The sequence below is a fragment of the Cinclus cinclus genome, chromosome 11 (assembly GCF_963662255.1).
Source record: "Cinclus cinclus chromosome 11, bCinCin1.1, whole genome shotgun sequence".
Taxonomy (NCBI): Eukaryota; Metazoa; Chordata; class Aves; order Passeriformes; family Cinclidae; genus Cinclus; species Cinclus cinclus.
In genome coordinates this window covers 21588310-21605482 of record NC_085056.1, presented here as the reverse complement: position 1 = coordinate 21605482, position 17173 = coordinate 21588310, and the positions used below count along the sequence as shown (strand labels likewise).

At 50.7% G+C, this 17173-nt stretch overlaps 1 protein-coding gene across 1 annotated transcript in view; it reads left to right on the top strand.

Annotated features, from left to right (window-relative positions):
- LOC134048159 (hydrocephalus-inducing protein homolog) overlaps positions 1–17173 on the top strand; it is a 76158-nt gene that overhangs the window by 21780 nt on the left and 37205 nt on the right. Inside the window, exons 14-24 of the mRNA XM_062499759.1 lie at positions 2098–2165; positions 5667–5761; positions 6602–6702; positions 7947–8082; positions 8530–8694; positions 12247–12485; positions 13592–13850; positions 14134–14164; positions 14522–14622; positions 15971–16114; positions 16605–16921. Coding sequence (XP_062355743.1) covers positions 2098–2165; positions 5667–5761; positions 6602–6702; positions 7947–8082; positions 8530–8694; positions 12247–12485; positions 13592–13850; positions 14134–14164; positions 14522–14622; positions 15971–16114; positions 16605–16921 — 1656 coding nt within the window. The remainder of the gene's footprint in view (positions 1–2097; positions 2166–5666; positions 5762–6601; positions 6703–7946; positions 8083–8529; positions 8695–12246; positions 12486–13591; positions 13851–14133; positions 14165–14521; positions 14623–15970; positions 16115–16604; positions 16922–17173) is intronic.

Sequence of the window (17173 nt, the reverse complement as noted above, 5' to 3'; positions counted from 1 at the left end):
CACCAGCAGCAGTGATTTTAAAAACTTCTGTGAATAATCCATCCCAAATGGGCAGCAGCAGCCTCACCTCACCTCTCATGGTCATGCTGTGGGGGACAATCTGTGCTCCCAACTCCTGTGCAGAGAGTGCTCTGGTACCTCCTTTCCACAGCCAGGAAAGGGCTGATCCCGTGGGCTGGTGCCATTGCAAGAGATAATCCTGGTCCAGTAGAAGGGAGAAGGGGTGATAACAGGGGAGGCCGAGCTCAGTCCTCAGGACCACAGCAGCATGAGGGCTTGTCCCTGCTAGCCCGAGCCATGTGCTGGAAGGATGATGTAGTGTAAGCAGGAAAGCTGATGCTGGCTGCACTGGAGCTTTGGAGCTGGGCTGTTGCTGTTGGGAGGCCCTGGATCAAGGCAGCAAAGAAACAAAAACAATCTGCAGTCCATTATACCAATGAGATAAGGGAGATGGATAAAAAAGGACAAGCAAGTGATCACTTAGCAAGAGAAAAGTGGTGAGTAGGTCTTCCCACAGTAGAGAAACAATTATGCTGGCTTTGTCTTTGGAGTACTGCTTTTTTATTTTGGAAATTAAGAGGGAACCATCCACCATCAAATGATTGATTCTCCTCTGTCCCTCCCCCAAAGTGGTCACAGGATGTTATTGCATAAGCAGCTTTCTCCTTGAGCAAGGGCAGGTGTGCCCTGTTGAGGTGTGTAGAGCAGAGCCAGTGGCAGTCCCGTGAACACAACAGAAGGCACAGTTCACTGGTCCTGGATTTTTAACCAAAGGCCGAGTGGGCATTGATTGGCATCAGCCATGAAATAAACTCGTGAGTGTTGTGCAGCTTCAAGTGCTGATTTCAGTGGATGTTGGGGCCTGTCTGCTGAGTTCAAGCACAGCTGAGGTGGTGTGGTAGATTCAGGACATCCACGTCCTGAACGGATGAAGTGCAGTAGCTGTTGGCTGTGCCAGCTGGTGCACTTGTGACAAGCTGATCCTTTCCTGAAGCGATGCACTTCACTGGGCTCCTCTGAGAACGAGCTGTGCTTTTTGGAGCCCCGAGCACACTTGCTAAAAACAAAAAGTTGCTGACAAAACAGGCGAAGGGCAGGTCTTTGTATGGAAATCCGAGGAAAGTTTTATTGGGTCTTGAAGGCAGTCCAGGGACAAAGACAAAACTGGGTTGAAGGCAAAGGGTTAACTATGGGACGAAAGAGGCGCGTCCTGAGGATCAAGGTCCTATAGGGACAGGGAAAAGCAGTGCAGAGGAGGGGCAGCCAACCAGGGGAACCAACAGGGTAACAGGGCTGGAGCAATATGGGCATATCAGGAGCAATAGCGATCAGGAGAAGGGAGAACATTCTAGGAGGAATAGCAATGAGGTGAACAGGGGCTGGACAGGGGTGGAACAACTCTACAAGCCAAGAGAACTTCAGACATCAGCATGTGCCTGCAAAGGCCAATGGGAGGGAGGTACTTCTCACCCCAGCCTGGAGGGGTGTTTCTCCCTGCCTGCTCCTGCCCCTCCAGAGCTGAAGCGGCACAGCCCCAGTGGCTGGCTCCTGAGCCTCCGTGCTTTCCTCTAGGATTCATCTGTTGACTGGGTAGAATTGTTGCTGCTGTTTCCAGAGAATTCTTGAGGCTCCCTTGACTCCATGTCTCAAAACTCTGTAATGATTGTGTAGGTTAAAATCTGCTGAGAAAGTTCCTCCATGGGAACACCAGTTACAGTTAAGAAGCAGCAAAGCAGGGAACCTGTGGCTGGAAAGGCTGGTTACAGAAGTTTGTGGGGACACCTTTATGTCTGTCATCTTACAGATGGGGAAACTGAGGCACAGAGCCATGTCTGGGTGTGTGTTCAGGGTCCTTCATGGGACCACCAGCAACTTGGGGGCTTTTCCTGCCTGCCCTGTGCCCGAACCCCATCCGTGGCTGTGGCTGCTAGCCACTTGGGCTTTAGCTGCCTCCTGTCCACATGACACTGTGCTGAGCACATGGTGGTGTGTTGATCTGAAACCCACAGTGCCCCCGACTAGGTTTTCTGCCCCCAAGCCACTACAGCCAGACACTTTGCAATTGCCTTTAACCAAGCCATTTCCTCCTCATCGCAGGGGACATGTCTGTGAACCGACTGTACACTTCAACGTCGATGAGCTCGACTTCGGTGACATTTCCTTTGGTGAGTGTTCCCTGGGCTTAGACACAGCATGAGGGATCTGTGCATTCCAAAGTGGACCACTTGAACGTGAAGGCATCCGTCACTCATGTTCTACCACTGCAGCAGCCTCTTCAGGGTGTGAACTCCAGGGCTGCTTGTGCCTCAGGTAGCATTTTGCCATTGTGAGATCAAATAGTACCAGGGAATAGAAAGGCATTATTTTCTGGTGTCTCCATCCTGGTGTAAAAGACAAGATGTCTGCCAAGAAAGGAGGGAATCTTGCTGAATGGGAAGATGACTCCCTCCCTCCAAATTATTGTACCTGTGGAATTCCAGGGCTTCCAGGCAAAACTATGGGAAAAGGAATGACAGTTCTTTACTAGAATATAGCAGAACAGCACAAACAACAAGGCAGTAACAGAAGTTTCTAACCTGCCAAGTACTGTTTTTCCACTTTGGTATAGTTATGATCACAGGCAGGAGGAGCTGTGGGATCTGGCAGGGCAGTGATCCCCTCCCAGCTGGCAGGGAAGGTGTGGGAAGGGAAGGTGTGGGAAGGTGTGGGAAGGTGTGGGAAGGCGTGGGAAGGCGTGGGAAGGCGTGGGAAGGCGTGGGAAGGGAAGGGAAGGGAAGGGAAGGGAAGGGAAGGGAAGGGAAGGGAAGGGAAGGGAAGGGAAGGGAAGGGAAGGGAAGGGAAGGGAAGGGAAGGGAAGGGAAGGGAAGGGAAGGGAAGGGAAGGGAAGGGAAGGGAAGGGAAGGGAAGGGAAGGGAAGGGAAGGTGTGGGAAGGGAAGGGAAGGGAAGGTGTGGGAAGGGAAGGGAAGGTGTGGGAAGGGAAGGGAAGGTGTGGGAAGGTGTGGGAAGGTGTGGGAAGGGAAGGGAAGGGAAGGGAAGGGAAGGGAAGGGAAGGGAAGGGAAGGGAAGGGAAGGGAAGGGAAGAAGGAAGGGAAGGGAAGAAGGAAGGGAAGGTGTGGGAAGGTGTGGGAAGGTGTGGGAAGGTGTGGGAAGGTGTGGGAAGGTGTGGGAAGGGAAGGGAAGGGAAGGGAAGGGAAGGGAAGGGAAGGGAAGGGAAGGGAAGGGAAGGGAAGGGAAGGGAAGGGAAGGGAAGGGAAGGGAAGGGAAGGGAAGGGAAGGGAAGGGAAGGGAAGGGAAGGGAAGGGAAGGGAAGGGAAGGGAAGGGAAGGGAAGGGAAGGGAAGGGAAGGGAAGGGAAGGGAAGGGAAGGGAAGGGAAGGTGTGGGAAGGGAAGGGAAGGGAAGGGAAGGGAAGGGAAGGGAAGGGAAGGGAAGAAGGAAGGGAAGAAGGAAGGAACTGTGCAAACTCACGGGCAGCAGGGGATCTCCGCAGTGCCAAACAGCAGCAGGCAGAAGCAGGGAAGGCAGGCGAGTTTGATGATGGTGCTGAGCTGCAGCCTAGTGAAGTGCTGGGGACAAGCACTCAACCTCCCACAGCACCACACGGCTGAGCTTCCCCATCCCCGAGTGGAAGGAAGGAAAGGTCCGCTCCCTGCAAAACCTCAGGTCCCACTTCAAAACTGCCCATGGCATCATGCCATAACTCCCAAAAAACCATGAACAGAAAAACCCACCCCCCCACAGCCAAAACCCCCCAAACCCCTATCCCCTTCCCAGACCGAGAGGGAAATTCACTACAAAGGCTAAACCCATAACAATGAAGTTCATGAACTTTTCAAGAAAACTAATTGCCTTTCTTGAGCTGCTTATTCCCGACTCTACATCACCCCTGAGGCACTTGTTAAGTTGCTTTTTGAATCAATGAAGCAAGAAAGGCAACAGGTTCTGTAATAGCAGATTCTTGCTGCTTAATCCGATTTCATTCCTGAGGTCTCTTCAGCTGAAGGCAGCTGTTGTAGTTTTGCTTCTTTTTAACTGTTGATTGCTGTCTGCATGTGGTGACCTCAGTCTCATTGGAGGTTTTGAAATCTGTGTTTGTCCTTCTTGTGGCCTCTCTTGCCTCCCTGCTGGAGTCACTGCTGGAGCTGGCACTGATCACTGTTGATGTGCACAAAGAAGCCCTGGGCTGTGCCCGCAGTTGTTTTTTCCCCCCATCTGTGTTCAAATGACTCTTGGTGAGCAGGCCTGGAGAGAAGTCTCCTCCCCACCGAGCTGGCCAGCCAAGCCAGACGTCCACTGCAGAGCAGGTTGTGGCTGGTGTCCGGGCTCTGCAGGACATCCTCACCGTAGCAGCGTGCACTAGAGGGTGAAGTGCCGCTACCTTCCTGAAAAGTGCCTTTAGTAGAAGGCGGTCAGGCAGGCACACAAACACACACTAAGTCCACACGGCCGCAAGGAGCAGAAAGGAGCCCACGAAGAAAAGACGAGAGGGATCCTCTGTATGGAGTTCTGATGGAGGTTTATTGTAGCCACACACCAAAGGGGTCCAGGAGCAGAAGAGCCAGAAAAAAGGAGGGTCGAGGCTTAAGTACAAGGCAAGAGGGGGCAGAGTAGAACACGAGGGTCCAAGGGGCTGAGAGCACAGGGGCGATACAAAGGTGGGGCAAAGGGCAACAACCAACAAAGAAATGGGGGTGGAACACTGTGGAAAATTTGGGCCAATGGGTAAAGAGGGAAAGGAGAACTTTGCAGAACTGGGGAGGACATTAGGGATGACATAACTGGGGTACATTAACATAGAGGAGCAAAGAATTGTGGGGAGAATCCCTTTTTGTCACCCTGGGTTAAATGCCCTTTAGACGTCTCCTTGTCTTTCCTTCCAGGGCATGGAGATTGGTATCTCCCTGGCAGGCCCCTGGGTCTCCACGCCACACCATGTGTGGCTGTATCTCTGGCTTTCCAGCAGGGAAAGCAAATCTCAGAGCTAAAGCGGGGTAAACACTTGCAGGCAGCAATCACAGGGAGCAGCACGGGTGTGATGTCCGGGTTTTTTGGGATGAGGTGGGACATGTTACTAATTGCTAATCTCAAAGCAAGGCTCGGGTTTGCCTCCAGCTGAGTGGGCTCTGAGATGTCACGTGCTCAGTGTGTTTGGCCCAAACCAAGAGATGCCTTAAGGATCCTGCAGAGAGAAACTGCATTAGGGTGCTTTGCATCATATTCTAGTTCCTGATTCCATCCTCACTTTCTTTGATGTAGCTTCTCTCAATGACGACTCACTGTTTATGTATCTTAAAAATTGTGAGAGTGTTGGCAGACTTAACAGGGAATTTTACAGCTTGGATTTTCAGAGTAAATGCTTGGTGTGGGTGCACACTCATCAGTGGGAAATAACTGGTGCCGGTTTGGGGCAGGTGAGGGAGCTCCTCCCCATCAGAGAGAAGCTTGCAATACTCAGCAGGGCTAAGAGTGGGCATTTTCAAGGCTGCAGTCTGGAATCAGCGTCAAAGAGAACTAAATGACAATTAATTTCTCATGCAGCTTCTCGGTGAGCTGTAGTTCAGACAATAAAGAGCTGAACTCCAATGACACTTTAATCCTACCAGGATATGCACACCAGGAGTCATGACATAACTGGTGCCTAAATGGAATTTTATGTCCTTTTCCTAGGCTTTCCCTACACCATGACCTGTCGCCTCACTAACCCCTCCCCAGCATCCCTGAGGTTCAAGCTCCGCATGTCTGACGATGGCACTCAGCCTGCTGTTAGTAGCTTTGATCAAATACAAAAGCAGAGTGACCCATCCTGGAGGCAGGGAATTCATTTTTATGTGGAGCCAAGGGAGTTTACAATGAATCCCAGCCAAGGGACCATCGCTCCCCAGGGACACCAGGATATCAAGGTATGGGAAGAATCCAGCTGAAGCTTCACTGCAGTGTGGGAGGGCTTTAGATCTGCTGCCAGCTTTGAGCATCGTGTGAGTGAGATCTGCACTGGCGTGAGGCCTCTGTTAGCTGGGTTAATCGGGACGCTCCTGAAGAAGCACTGTTTTGTTTCCAAAATCGTACGCCGAGATCACATACAAACAAAAAACTCTGTAGCTATGAACTGCCCAGCACCTGCTGGGCCACACTTTGCCCTCAACTTCCTGCTGTAAATCTGATTCTGTGCAAGTCAGCAGATTTCCTCTGCATTTATGTCATTGTAGTGAGATGAAAAATTTGCCCCTTAATTTGAATACAGTGGTGTGTAGAGCTTTCGTCTAATGTTTTAATTTAGTTGACCTATACCCTGATAGCAAGGTGTGTTTAACAAATCTGGTATCGCCAGGAGTCTTTTGTTACTCTCAGAGACTGTGCTCTACACATGGAGCAGCAGAAGAATTAAGGCAAAATCCTCCTTCTCCTTTAGCATGAAAAAAGAACTGGAGGATACCACACGTGGGTAACGAGCTTTTGTAAGGAGGAATTTACTCCTCTCCTCTCCTCTCCTCTCCTCTCCTCTCCTCTCCTCTCCTCTCCTCTCCTCTCCTCTCCTCTCCTCTCCTCTCCTCTCCTCTCTCCTCTCCTCTCCTCTCCTCTCCTCTCCTCTCCTAACCCACCAGGTGACCCTGTGTTCCAACACCATGATGGATTTCTGCCGGAGAATGCTGGTGGACCTGGAGGGTATTGGCAATGGAGTGGCATCAGTGACCATCATGGCCAGGTACCAGCACTTCCCTGGCCTCCCCCAGCACGCTGCCTTGACCTGGATTTTCTGGCTGGAGCTGCCAAGGAGACGTGTTGTTTAATGACCTCATGTTCTGCCCAGCCGGATGAGAGAACAGCAGTGCTTGGAAAGCAGCCTGTGCTGAAAAGCACCCCTGCTCACAGCCCAGCATGGTCCTGGGCCTTTTTCTAAAGGGACCAGGAATGATGTGATTTATTGGCCTGGTTTTTGGTGCTTGAAGTGGAAGAAATTTCCCGGGGGACTCCTCTCGTCCTTCCTGCAAGAGGTGGAGTTGTGCTGGGTTGTAACCAACCTGCACTGGTTTGGGACACACCAAGCAGCTTGCTGAGAGTCAGGGCCTGCTTCTGTTAATGAGGGCACGTGACCGTGGGGAAGTGGCTCACAGCAAGAGTGGTGAGGGCAGGATCTTACAAGGGGGAAACAGCCCTTGAAGTGACAGGCCAGCTCTTGTTTTTCTCCTTGCCTCTGCTTCCCATTTTGAGCGTTAATGTTCTCAGACTAAAACCAAAAGTTGTTCTTGCTGCAGCTGCATTCCATTCTGCTATGCTGCCACAGGCGTCAGTTTAATGACAAGAGAGATGCAGTTCCCTGGTGCTGTTCCCTCTCCCAGGCAGAGCCATCCAGTCAATGCCTGGGCTGCATTTTTTTTAAGCACGTGCAACTGGAAACAGGCATAGACCTGTGGACTGAAGGACTGAGGGAGATGTAGGAACTGGGAAGGGGTGATCACCCACTCTGCAGGACAGGTGGTGTCTCATGCCCTCCAAGGTTAGGGCAAATTGTTGAGTTCTCAGGCAGGGCAACAGTGCCAAGGGAGAGAAGGGAGTCATTTTTATTGAGACACTAGAGTCGTGTGTTCCTTGAGCCTTGGTGAGCACTGCTCCTTGTTGGGAAGGTTCCCCCAGAGCTCATGGATCACTGGAACTGTTACAGGAGTCCTTGTAAGCCTTCTTGAGTAAAGGAGGGGCTGAGGCAGCTGTGGGACAGCTGTGCTCTGCTTGGGGCACTTGGCAGTCTCTGGGTGCTGCCTCTCAGGATTTGCCCCTCCTTGACAGGACTGCTTGAGTGGGAAGACTTTGAAGGCAATTTATCAGTGTCGGGCTGTTAAACGTCTATTTGACAGTGACAAACGTGTTATGCTCCATTTCACAATCTTCGAGGGTAAACGTTCCCCATCCTCTCAGTATCTCTGATTCCCCTGGGGTCATCTCATTGCCCAGATGTCTCGTTCCTGAGCTGCGAGTGTACCCTCACGTCCTGCTGCACGATGAGTGCCGCCTCAAGGTGCCCTACGAGAGGAAGTTCCTCGTTGTGAATAACACCGACCTTCCTGGCTGCTACGGGCTTATTCCCCAGGTTTGGCATCACATGCGCCTCCTTCTTGCAAATATTACTGAGGAGATTATTGCAGGGGAAAAGGGTTTGGATAAGTCCTTGCTGGTTTCTATTCAGTCTTAAAGATCTGCTGAGAACAGGATCCTACCTGAATGTAAACTTTAGGATGCAGTGTAATCTCCTGAGGAAACAGTTTATGTTTTAGTCTTCAGGGTCTTTTCTTGTGGGACACCTTAGAGGGCTGTGAAAAGCTGCTGCACACACAGACACCCATGCCTGTGTTGGCAGCCTCCTTGCAGGTCCCCCTGAGGATGCTATGCCTACAATTCTTGCATCTTGTTTCTGCCTTTTATCTTTGCCCTGGGGATTTTTAAAAATGTGTGTAAGTTGCCGTTGTGGTGGATGTTAAGGAGTTTGAAATTTCTTGAGAGGTCCCTCCTAAATTGCATTTGATTCTGTCCCTTCTAGAAACGCAAGGAGGACACTCCTGTGTTCTACTCCAGCCCCAAACCCTGTGGGATTGTCCAGCCTCACAGCATCGCAGAGATTCCAGTTACAATCGAAGTCCAAACATTGGGCGAGCATCGCACCAGTGTTCTTATCAGCGTGTTTGGGGATGAGAGAAACCCACGGGTGAGTGCAAGGGGAGATGTGTGCCTTTGTGCAACTCGTCCTGGCAGGCTGCAAAGGGTATGGGGATTGTTCTGGGGAAACCAGGCACAGGCTGCTTTGGAGGACAGGAGGGATTGGTGGCATAAACAGCTCATGCCTTATAGGTGGTAATCTCAGTGTCTGACACAGAAAGTAGCTCATCTAAGCTGGAATCGAGGATAATTCTAGTTAATTAACCTTTCAAATGCTAGTAACTTTGGAAACATCTGTTATAAAATGTCTTGTCATCTCTCTGAGCACAAAAGAAGATGTCAGAAGACTTCTGGGAACCTTGAGCTTTCTCTGAAAGAAAGGAAATGTGACATTTGAAGAGTTGTTGCAAGGATTTCAACTTCCATTAAAACCTATGCAAATGAGGATGCCAAATTCCCTGGATGGCACCAATCATCTGAACCTGGGCCACTGTGGCACTGCACAGAAATCAGTCACCAGGAAGGACTGGCAGTGCAGGCTGTGCCAGTGAACCTGAAGTTGGACAAAACAGTTGTTTCAACTCTCAGGCTGCTTACCTTTTAAGCTGAGTCTCTCCCCACCACAATAACTAGTTGTTCAACTGTCTGCCTGGTCTTAACCTGACATTTCTTCCAAAGCTTTTCCCTTGGGGCCAATAATTTGTACTTCGAAGGTTTGTCTTTACCTTGACCCTTTTGAATTAGGAGGTGAATGTGTAACTTTGTTTTCTTTTCCAAAAGCCCAGCATTTCAGCAGGAGAGTGGTAGCTGTCCCTAAAGAAGTAACTTAGGCAGTGTTGAGCTGCTTAAGCTTTTCTAGGTTTCCCTGTTGAGGTTTGTTTTGGTTTTTCAAAAAATCTTTCTTGCTTGCTTCCTGGAACAGAGACAAGAATTACAGAGCACTGGACAGCTGGCAGACATCTACCCGAGTCCAAGGCTGATAGAGTTTGGCATGATCCCAGCACTACAGCCTAATTCACAAACTTTTACCCTCTTCAACAAACGTCTTGTCCCTACAGACTTCAGGGCAGAGATAGTAAGTATCTGTGGGGCTGTTTTCCAGGGAAATTGACTGGTCAGTAGCAACCATTACTTGGTTTTTAGATGCAAGCTAGATCGCCCTGTGTGAGAGGAGGCAAGATACTCCAATATTCCATCTGAGCGAGGCAAGAGAAACCTGGTTCTGGAGGTTTTAGCTGGGGCACCCCTCAGTGAAATCAGGGGCAGAGATGCTGGAGCACAAATTAGTCTGGGTTGTGTTGACAAGTTCTCCCTTAATTTTACGGAAGGCCTTTAGCTGGGTGTGTCACAGTTTTGGAGCTCTGAGATCAAGAGAAACCTGTGGTCCTTTGCTCCCCGGAGCGCATGGATCGCCGTAATGGTTTCCCTACATTTCCCTAGGGGTTCCATCTATCCATTTGCTTTGTGCCAAACTGCTGTTACTAGAGGAGGGCAGGCTACAAGGTCTGTCCTCAGACTGCTTGCGGGGAGGCAATTTTCACAGCTCCTGTGGGTCGAGCCAGTTGGGCTGTCCACACAAAGACATGTCTGGGGGTTGTGCACCCCCACATCCTATGGTCTCTGTGCCTGACACGGTGCCAGAGCTGCTCAGCCAGCTCCCGAGCCCATGCCCAGAGTGGCTGCTCCCCAACCAACGCTGGGCTGGGTAGCAGGAGGGCAGGGCTTGCTCTCTACAGCACACAGATACGTGGAAGCGTGGAGGACAGAGGCAAAGAGAAGACAGGGATCTTCCCTGTGGAACCCAAGGCAGCCTATTCCAAGGAAGGCCCAGGCACAATAGACACAGACACTGAGTGTGCAGGAACTTTTATACAGGGGAGGTTCTAGGGGAGGGTACAAATCCTCAAGCAATAGGGGGAAGATTGGGGAGGAGCACAAGGCAGGGTTTACAATGCTTTAACCAATGAGGAAACACAGGGGGAGGGAGCAATTCAAACAAACCCATGGAGCTTCAAAGCTTAGGGGATTGCCCAAGGGGATTTCCAAAGCAGGGGCTTGGCACAAGGAGGGATTGACAGCTTGGCAGGGGGAAGGGCAAAGAACATTCCACAGCAAGGGGCAGGTACAATGTGGGATTGACAATTCAGGAGGAGGAGGGACAGAGAACATTCTGTAACAAAGGGGAGGTCTTAGGGAAGATTGACAACTGGGTAGGAGGGTACAACTTGGACTAGACCAGCAATAGAGGGGGGAACAGGGGCAAACCATTAAAGAAAAAACACACCGCAACATGTGCCGCTGAAGAGCATCTTTGGGGACCAGCTGCAGAGAAAGGCAGCTCCTCAATATGTGGAGGTTGCATTGGGCAGAAGGAGCTGGGGCTACTCCCCAGGCAGGGGGAGCAGGGCTGGTGCAGCCAGTGGAGGGCTTGTAGGCTGGGGCTGGGACTGGGGGGATGACTGATGGAGGGGGTGATCTGTGAGCAGCTTGAGATTTGTTCTTCTTCACGTTGGGTGTGTTGAACTTGTGGAGCTGGTTAAAACCTGATACTACGGACTTGTTTGAGTCTGTGGATAAAGCATCAGGCCGTGTGGGAGAGTCCAGGCTCAGCCTCCTGGGCCAAGGAGGAGGGCCGTGAACTTTCCTCTTGCTGCTTTTCCAGCTGTTTGGGGATAAATGTAACCTTAAAGTGAGGGATTTTTCCAGGACAGCTTTCTCTAGCTCCACAATGAAATTCTGCTCTCAGCCTGTGCAGGGAGCAATGCACCTTGGCTGGGTGGGCCTGGCGTGTCAAGGATGGGTTTCACAAGCTCGTACCAGGGCCGGACCTGCAGAGCTGTGTCCGTGCAGCTGTGCTGCTGCAAGGCCTTTCCTCCCTGCCTGGGGCAGCTTCCCACTCTCTTGCCCAATCCATGAAGTCCATGAGAAAGCAGATGAAGAGAAGAGTGGTGGGAAGAGTGGGCCATGTCCACACGGCGCATGTTATCCAGTTTCCTTTTTGCTTCCTGCTTTTCTGCCCTGCTGTAACCATTCAGAGGTGACTTTTCCAAAGCAGAGGGCACTGGGGCGCCTCTCTACAGCTGATGATAAGTGGGAAGTGAGGGCTTCAGTCCTTCAGGGGATGTTGAGAAGCACTGATGGCCCTTTGGGAAAGAACAGTTTGGTGCTGGGGTTTTGCTGAACTGGTTTTGCGGAGTTAATTCTTCAGGCTCTCCGCAGTATCCTCCAGCTCTGTGGTTTCTGGAGTGGGATTTGAGCAGTCCTGGCTTCCTCTGGCCTCGAGCCTTCGTAAGAAGCCACGAGAGACAAAGCAGCTTTCCTTGGCACATAGTGCAGAGAAAGACTGGGGAAGGAACAGTCTCCTGTGGAGGAGTGTCCCGTCGGTCGGGCAAAACTGGGATAATTAGGAGAGTCTGTTAAAGGAGGGGGAAATACAGGTTGTATAAGCTCTGCTGTTTCCCGATACTATAGCTTAAATTTAGGGAAATTAAGCCCTTACGATTTTTTATCCTCCCCCCTTTAGTCTTTCCTTTTCTTATATCCCCCAGAACACCAGGGTGTGTCATTTCCATCCTAAATGCGTAATATGCTTTTCTTACAGGCCTGCAAACCCCACTGCTATGTCATTGAACCCAGAGAAGGAGTGATCCCCGCTACGGGTGATATTCCTGTGACCATCACAGCAACCTTGGATGACACTGGGATTTTTGCTGACACTATTCAGCTTTTCATTGGGAACAGCCTTTGGACCACCTTCATGTTGCTGGCTGTGGGCACCGGCACCACAATTGTCATGGACAAACCATTCGTCCCAGAGCTCAGCTTGGGACACCAGTTCAGGTAGGAGATCTCTCCACTGCCACCTCTCCTCCTGTCTCAACAAGGAGCAGTTTTGCTGTAGTTCTTCAGAAAAGATCTTCTTCAGTTTACAAGCCCTGACACCTTCCCCAAAGGCAGAGACTCCTTTAGAAACATGGGATGGCCAGTTGAATGTTGTTAGATACCCTCAAAAGCCACAGAAAGGGAAACCAGTTGCTAAATGACCAGTGAATTGTCTTTAGTTCTCATACATTGTCCTGACTTGACCAAGTAATGCTCTCACAGAACAAAAGGTTCTGAAATGGTGCCCGGATGAGGCAGTCCCTCCATGTGGCTGAGGGACCAAGGGAAGATGGCATCACAGCCTTCCCTTCCAAAATGGTGCCTCTCAGGCAAGCAGGGGCCCTGGGAACAAAGAGACAAGAAAGAGGGTGAGAACCCCCAGCAGGAGGGCAGGAGCTCTCAGAGCAGTTCCAGAGGCAGATGGAAACTTGCTGGTTTGTGTGGGGTCCACAGCACCGCTGCTGCCGCTTCCTTGTGTTGTTCGTGGGCTCTGCTGCTGCCCTGCTCTGCCCAGGACCTCGCTTGGTTTTTTGCTGCCAGCAGAGTTTGCAAAGTTCACTTTAAAACAGCTTCTAATTGCGAAATGGATACCAGTGCAAAAGTTTCTACAAATGGCTACCAGTGCAATCCAAAGGTGCTATGAACCTGGAGGAGAGTCCCTGCTGCCCTGGTTTCCGGTCCTGGAGCAGGCAGATCATTTTTACCAGCTTGCTGGGATCATCCAGAAAGTGCCTCTGAGCTGGCTTTTAAAAATGCCTGCAATCACACCCCCACACACAAAAGGTCCCCAAGTGCAGGATCTCAAAGATTCAGTAACGGTTTTGGACCTACAATACAATTATACAATATACAGTCACAGTATGAAGCACCCCAGAACAAGCATTTTGGAGGAAAAACCAGGGCCTGAAGGGCACCTTATCAGACACTGTTTCTGATCCATATTAAGAGTTGGAAATGCAGACAGTCTCCAAGCTATTAACACCTCAGACTGCTCACTGGGAGCACTCTGTTGACCAAGGAAATAGCTACTCCCATACTGTTTTCCATCCTGGCCTCTATTCTAGGCTCGTTCCCTGTATTTGTCGGTTCAAAGTAACAAACAGGGGCCACCATTTCCATCGGCTCTTCTGGAGTGTGGAATGTCACAGCCCCCCTAAGAAGAAGGGCCAGAGCATCCCAGCCCTCAGTAGCCCCCTGGCCGAAGATGATTGCCAGAGCCCCAAAGGCACCAGCCCCGTGTTTGGGCTGGAGCCACTGTCGATGGAGCTGCAGCCGGGCGAGTCTGTGGACATGGTGCTGCGAGGCTTCTCCCCCATCGAGCAGGTGAGGTCCCCACCAAGGGCTGAGCCTGGGGAGCCATCAGATGCCCTCCCCGGGGCTTGTTCCACATTCCTTGACACTTGCCTGGGGAAATGAGCAGGGGCCTTCAAGAAACTGGTTTAAGGCCACACGTTCCTGTGGCAGCACCAGTTGCTTTCCTTGCTGGCCACCATCAGACCAGCTAAGGCTTTCTTGTGATTCCACAGCTACAAAACCCAGGGCTGATCCCAAAGCAGGGGCGGAAGGAAATGTTGCCCTTTTGAGGCAAACAGTGTTTCATGCTTAGTCAGCAAAGAAGGGCAGAGAAATAACTTACAGTTAGACTAGGAGCCCAAAAAGAAAGTGAATTAAAAAAGTGCCAAGCGGTTTATCTGGGGTAAAAGCAGAATAAAAATTAAGCCGTGTAAAGGGAGGGAGTTTCTCACAGGTGCCTTTTGTGGTTTTTGAGTGCACTGTTAGGGACAACTGAGTGGAGAATAAAGAAGCTACTTCACAGCAAGAAAAAGGCACAGTGGCCATAACTCTAAGGCAACAATAGGGCCTGTGGTGGGTGGTGGGTGCTGAGCCAGGGCAGGGCATTGTCTGGATGCTCTGCCACCACCCAGCAATGACAAGAGACCCTTGCATGCAGGAGGTGCAGGTTTATGTGATGTGTGAAGCTGTCACTGGGACAGCCAGCAGGACAGAGAAGATAATAGAAACAACCATTACCTGCAAGTTTATTGATCCCTCCATAGAAATATCAGCCAGACAATTCTCTTTCTGGGTGGAGAAGGTAAGTTTCTGGATTGCATCCTGACATTTAACAGCATGGCTGAGGGAGGGGGGGGGTGTGTGTGCTTGTGTTAAAGCCCCTCTTTACCCTTCCTGAGGCACTTTGTGAAGTGAGTGAAGATACTTTTAGGGATGAGAGTGATATTTAACTTCCCCAACGTAAAATTGCAGTTACAGCTTCACTGCCATTGGGGATTGTGGCCACTTCCAGAGAAATGCCAGTCTCTCTGCTCAGTGTAAAGGGAGGTTTTTCAGGAACCTCCAAGGCACAGGGATGTCTGTACCCCGATGCTGTAGGGAGGCTGGGAAAAATGGAGATTCCTGTGAATTCCTCAGGCTGACAAGGAAAAACCCATCATCTCCTGTGTCTCTTTGCCTTCTCTGCTGTTGGCATGGATGCTTTATGACATAGCTATTTGGTATAGCTCTGTGCATTTCCCTGAGCCTCACCTGCTTCAAAGGACCCCCAGACATCCTGCAGCTGCAGCGATGATAACACTGAGGCAGAGCAGGTGTCCTTTAGTCTCTGGATCCCAACTCCAGCATCACCTTTTCCTCTCCTGCCAGTTGTCTGAAAAAGAGAGGATGTTTCATTATTTGGTGTCTGTGGTTTCAGGCCTCTCTTCCAATTCCTAGGCTTCCACTGAAGTACAGAATCCCTGGAACAGGCAGTTCAGGTGTAACTAGAAGCTTTTCAGCTCTCCCTGATTCTGCCTGGCTTCTGCTTGATGCCACACACACAAACTGATTCATTGCATGCCATGGCACAGCACCTGCCTGATATCAGTACATGCAGAACTAGTTTCCCAAACTCTCTGGTTTCTGTAAACCGTGCAGGAAGCCCATCACAATGGATAGAGAGGAAGGAGGAGCCTAGGCTGCTCATAGCTTTGAGACCAGACACTGTGTCCCTGTAGCAGGGGCTGCAGGACACATGTTGCAGATGAACTGCTTTGATGAGGCTGCTAGAGCCATTAAGGTTGCAAGAAATGTCTGTATGTGAGTGATGACCATCTACTGCTGTTCTGCCCAACAGAGAGACAAAACTGGAGACAAATGGTCTGGATTGACTTTTTTGATTTAGATCTTGTTTAAGCAGTTGCCTCCTCTCAGGGGGCTATTCCCTCATCCATGTGTGGGAGTGTTTCCCTGTCCCCCAGGGAATGCTGTGGTTCTAAACATGAAAAGCATCTGCTTTAAAGACAAATGTCCTGGAAGGGTAGAAACAAATAGAAAGGGTAAATAGGGATGTATGCACTTCTGGGGCTGAAAACTGTGAGATGCAGCAGAAGCAGAAGGAGGTCTGTGGCTAGCTGAGGCTTCTTTTTCCTTGTCTCCCGTTTCCATAGAAACCCAGTGATGATGTCCTGACTCTGCAGTACAAGCCTTTGGCTTTAAAGAACACCTGCTTGCTGCCACTCGACCTTATGCTGGACTTGGAGCAGCCGTTTCTGCTCTGCGATGCGGACCAGCAGCCCCTCCCGGATGGCCAGGTGAGCAGCCCTGGACTCCTCCAGTGGGGTCTGAAGAGGAGGGATGTGGTGGTGCCTTTCTGTTGGGAGAGCCTTGAGTCAAGAAGTTTATTCTGTAGTGTCAGCAGTGGATTGGCCTGAGCTGCATCAGCAGAGCTGCTGAAGGAATCAAAATCTTATCTGAATTGAGAAGGTCCATCCTGGCTTTAAGGCACAAGGAGAAGGAGCAGGCAACTAGGTCTGGGCCAGCCATGCAGTAAAGGTGTCTCCTGGAAAGCATCCCAGCTCTCCAGCAGCCACCCCCTTGTCTTGCTGCTGAGCACAGAAACATGGGCTTGAGGGAATCCTGGACTAGACTGCTGTGGCTGCAGTCACAGTGTTGCTGTAAAAGAAATGCACGATGAACCAAGAAGCCCATGCTGCGAATCACACTTCAAGCATTTACTGTTTCAGCTGTGAGACCTTGGGACGTCATCACACGGGTGATTAATTACTGTTCATCTCCTTGCAGCCTGTGACAGTGGATGTAGGACAGACCTGTCATCTCTACATTGCATTTGACCCATCTTATAAACTGGATTTTCATAGCTGGAAGGAAGAGAAGGTTCTGAAGATAAACATGGTCAACGGCCATCCTTATGTGGAGTGTATCACCCTTCAAGGAGAAGTCCACTTCCCCAATCTCCAAATCCAGCCCTGCACCCTGGAGTTTGGCTGCATCCTGGCTGGCACTGCAGAAGGGCGTTCTCTGGAGATAACCAACTGCAGCCCACTGCCTGTCCAGTACCACTGGTCATTCCATTCAGACGGCCAGGTGAACAGGCTGAGGTATGTGCACCTTTGCTCTCCCCTTGAAGCTCTTCTTCCTGGTGTCCTGTTTCTGCTTTGCAAAGAACAAAGCTGTTTGCCTAGGATCTGACGGACTGCTTCTGACTTTTCCTTTTGTAAGTAGCAGTGACCAGCCGTGGTCAAGCTGGATGCTCAGGGAATTGGTTTTCCACCAATTTTATACTTCCTGGGGCAAACCCGTAGTGGTTTCCCTTGGGAAGGAAAGCTAAAGCTGGGCTGAAAGCTGCTTTC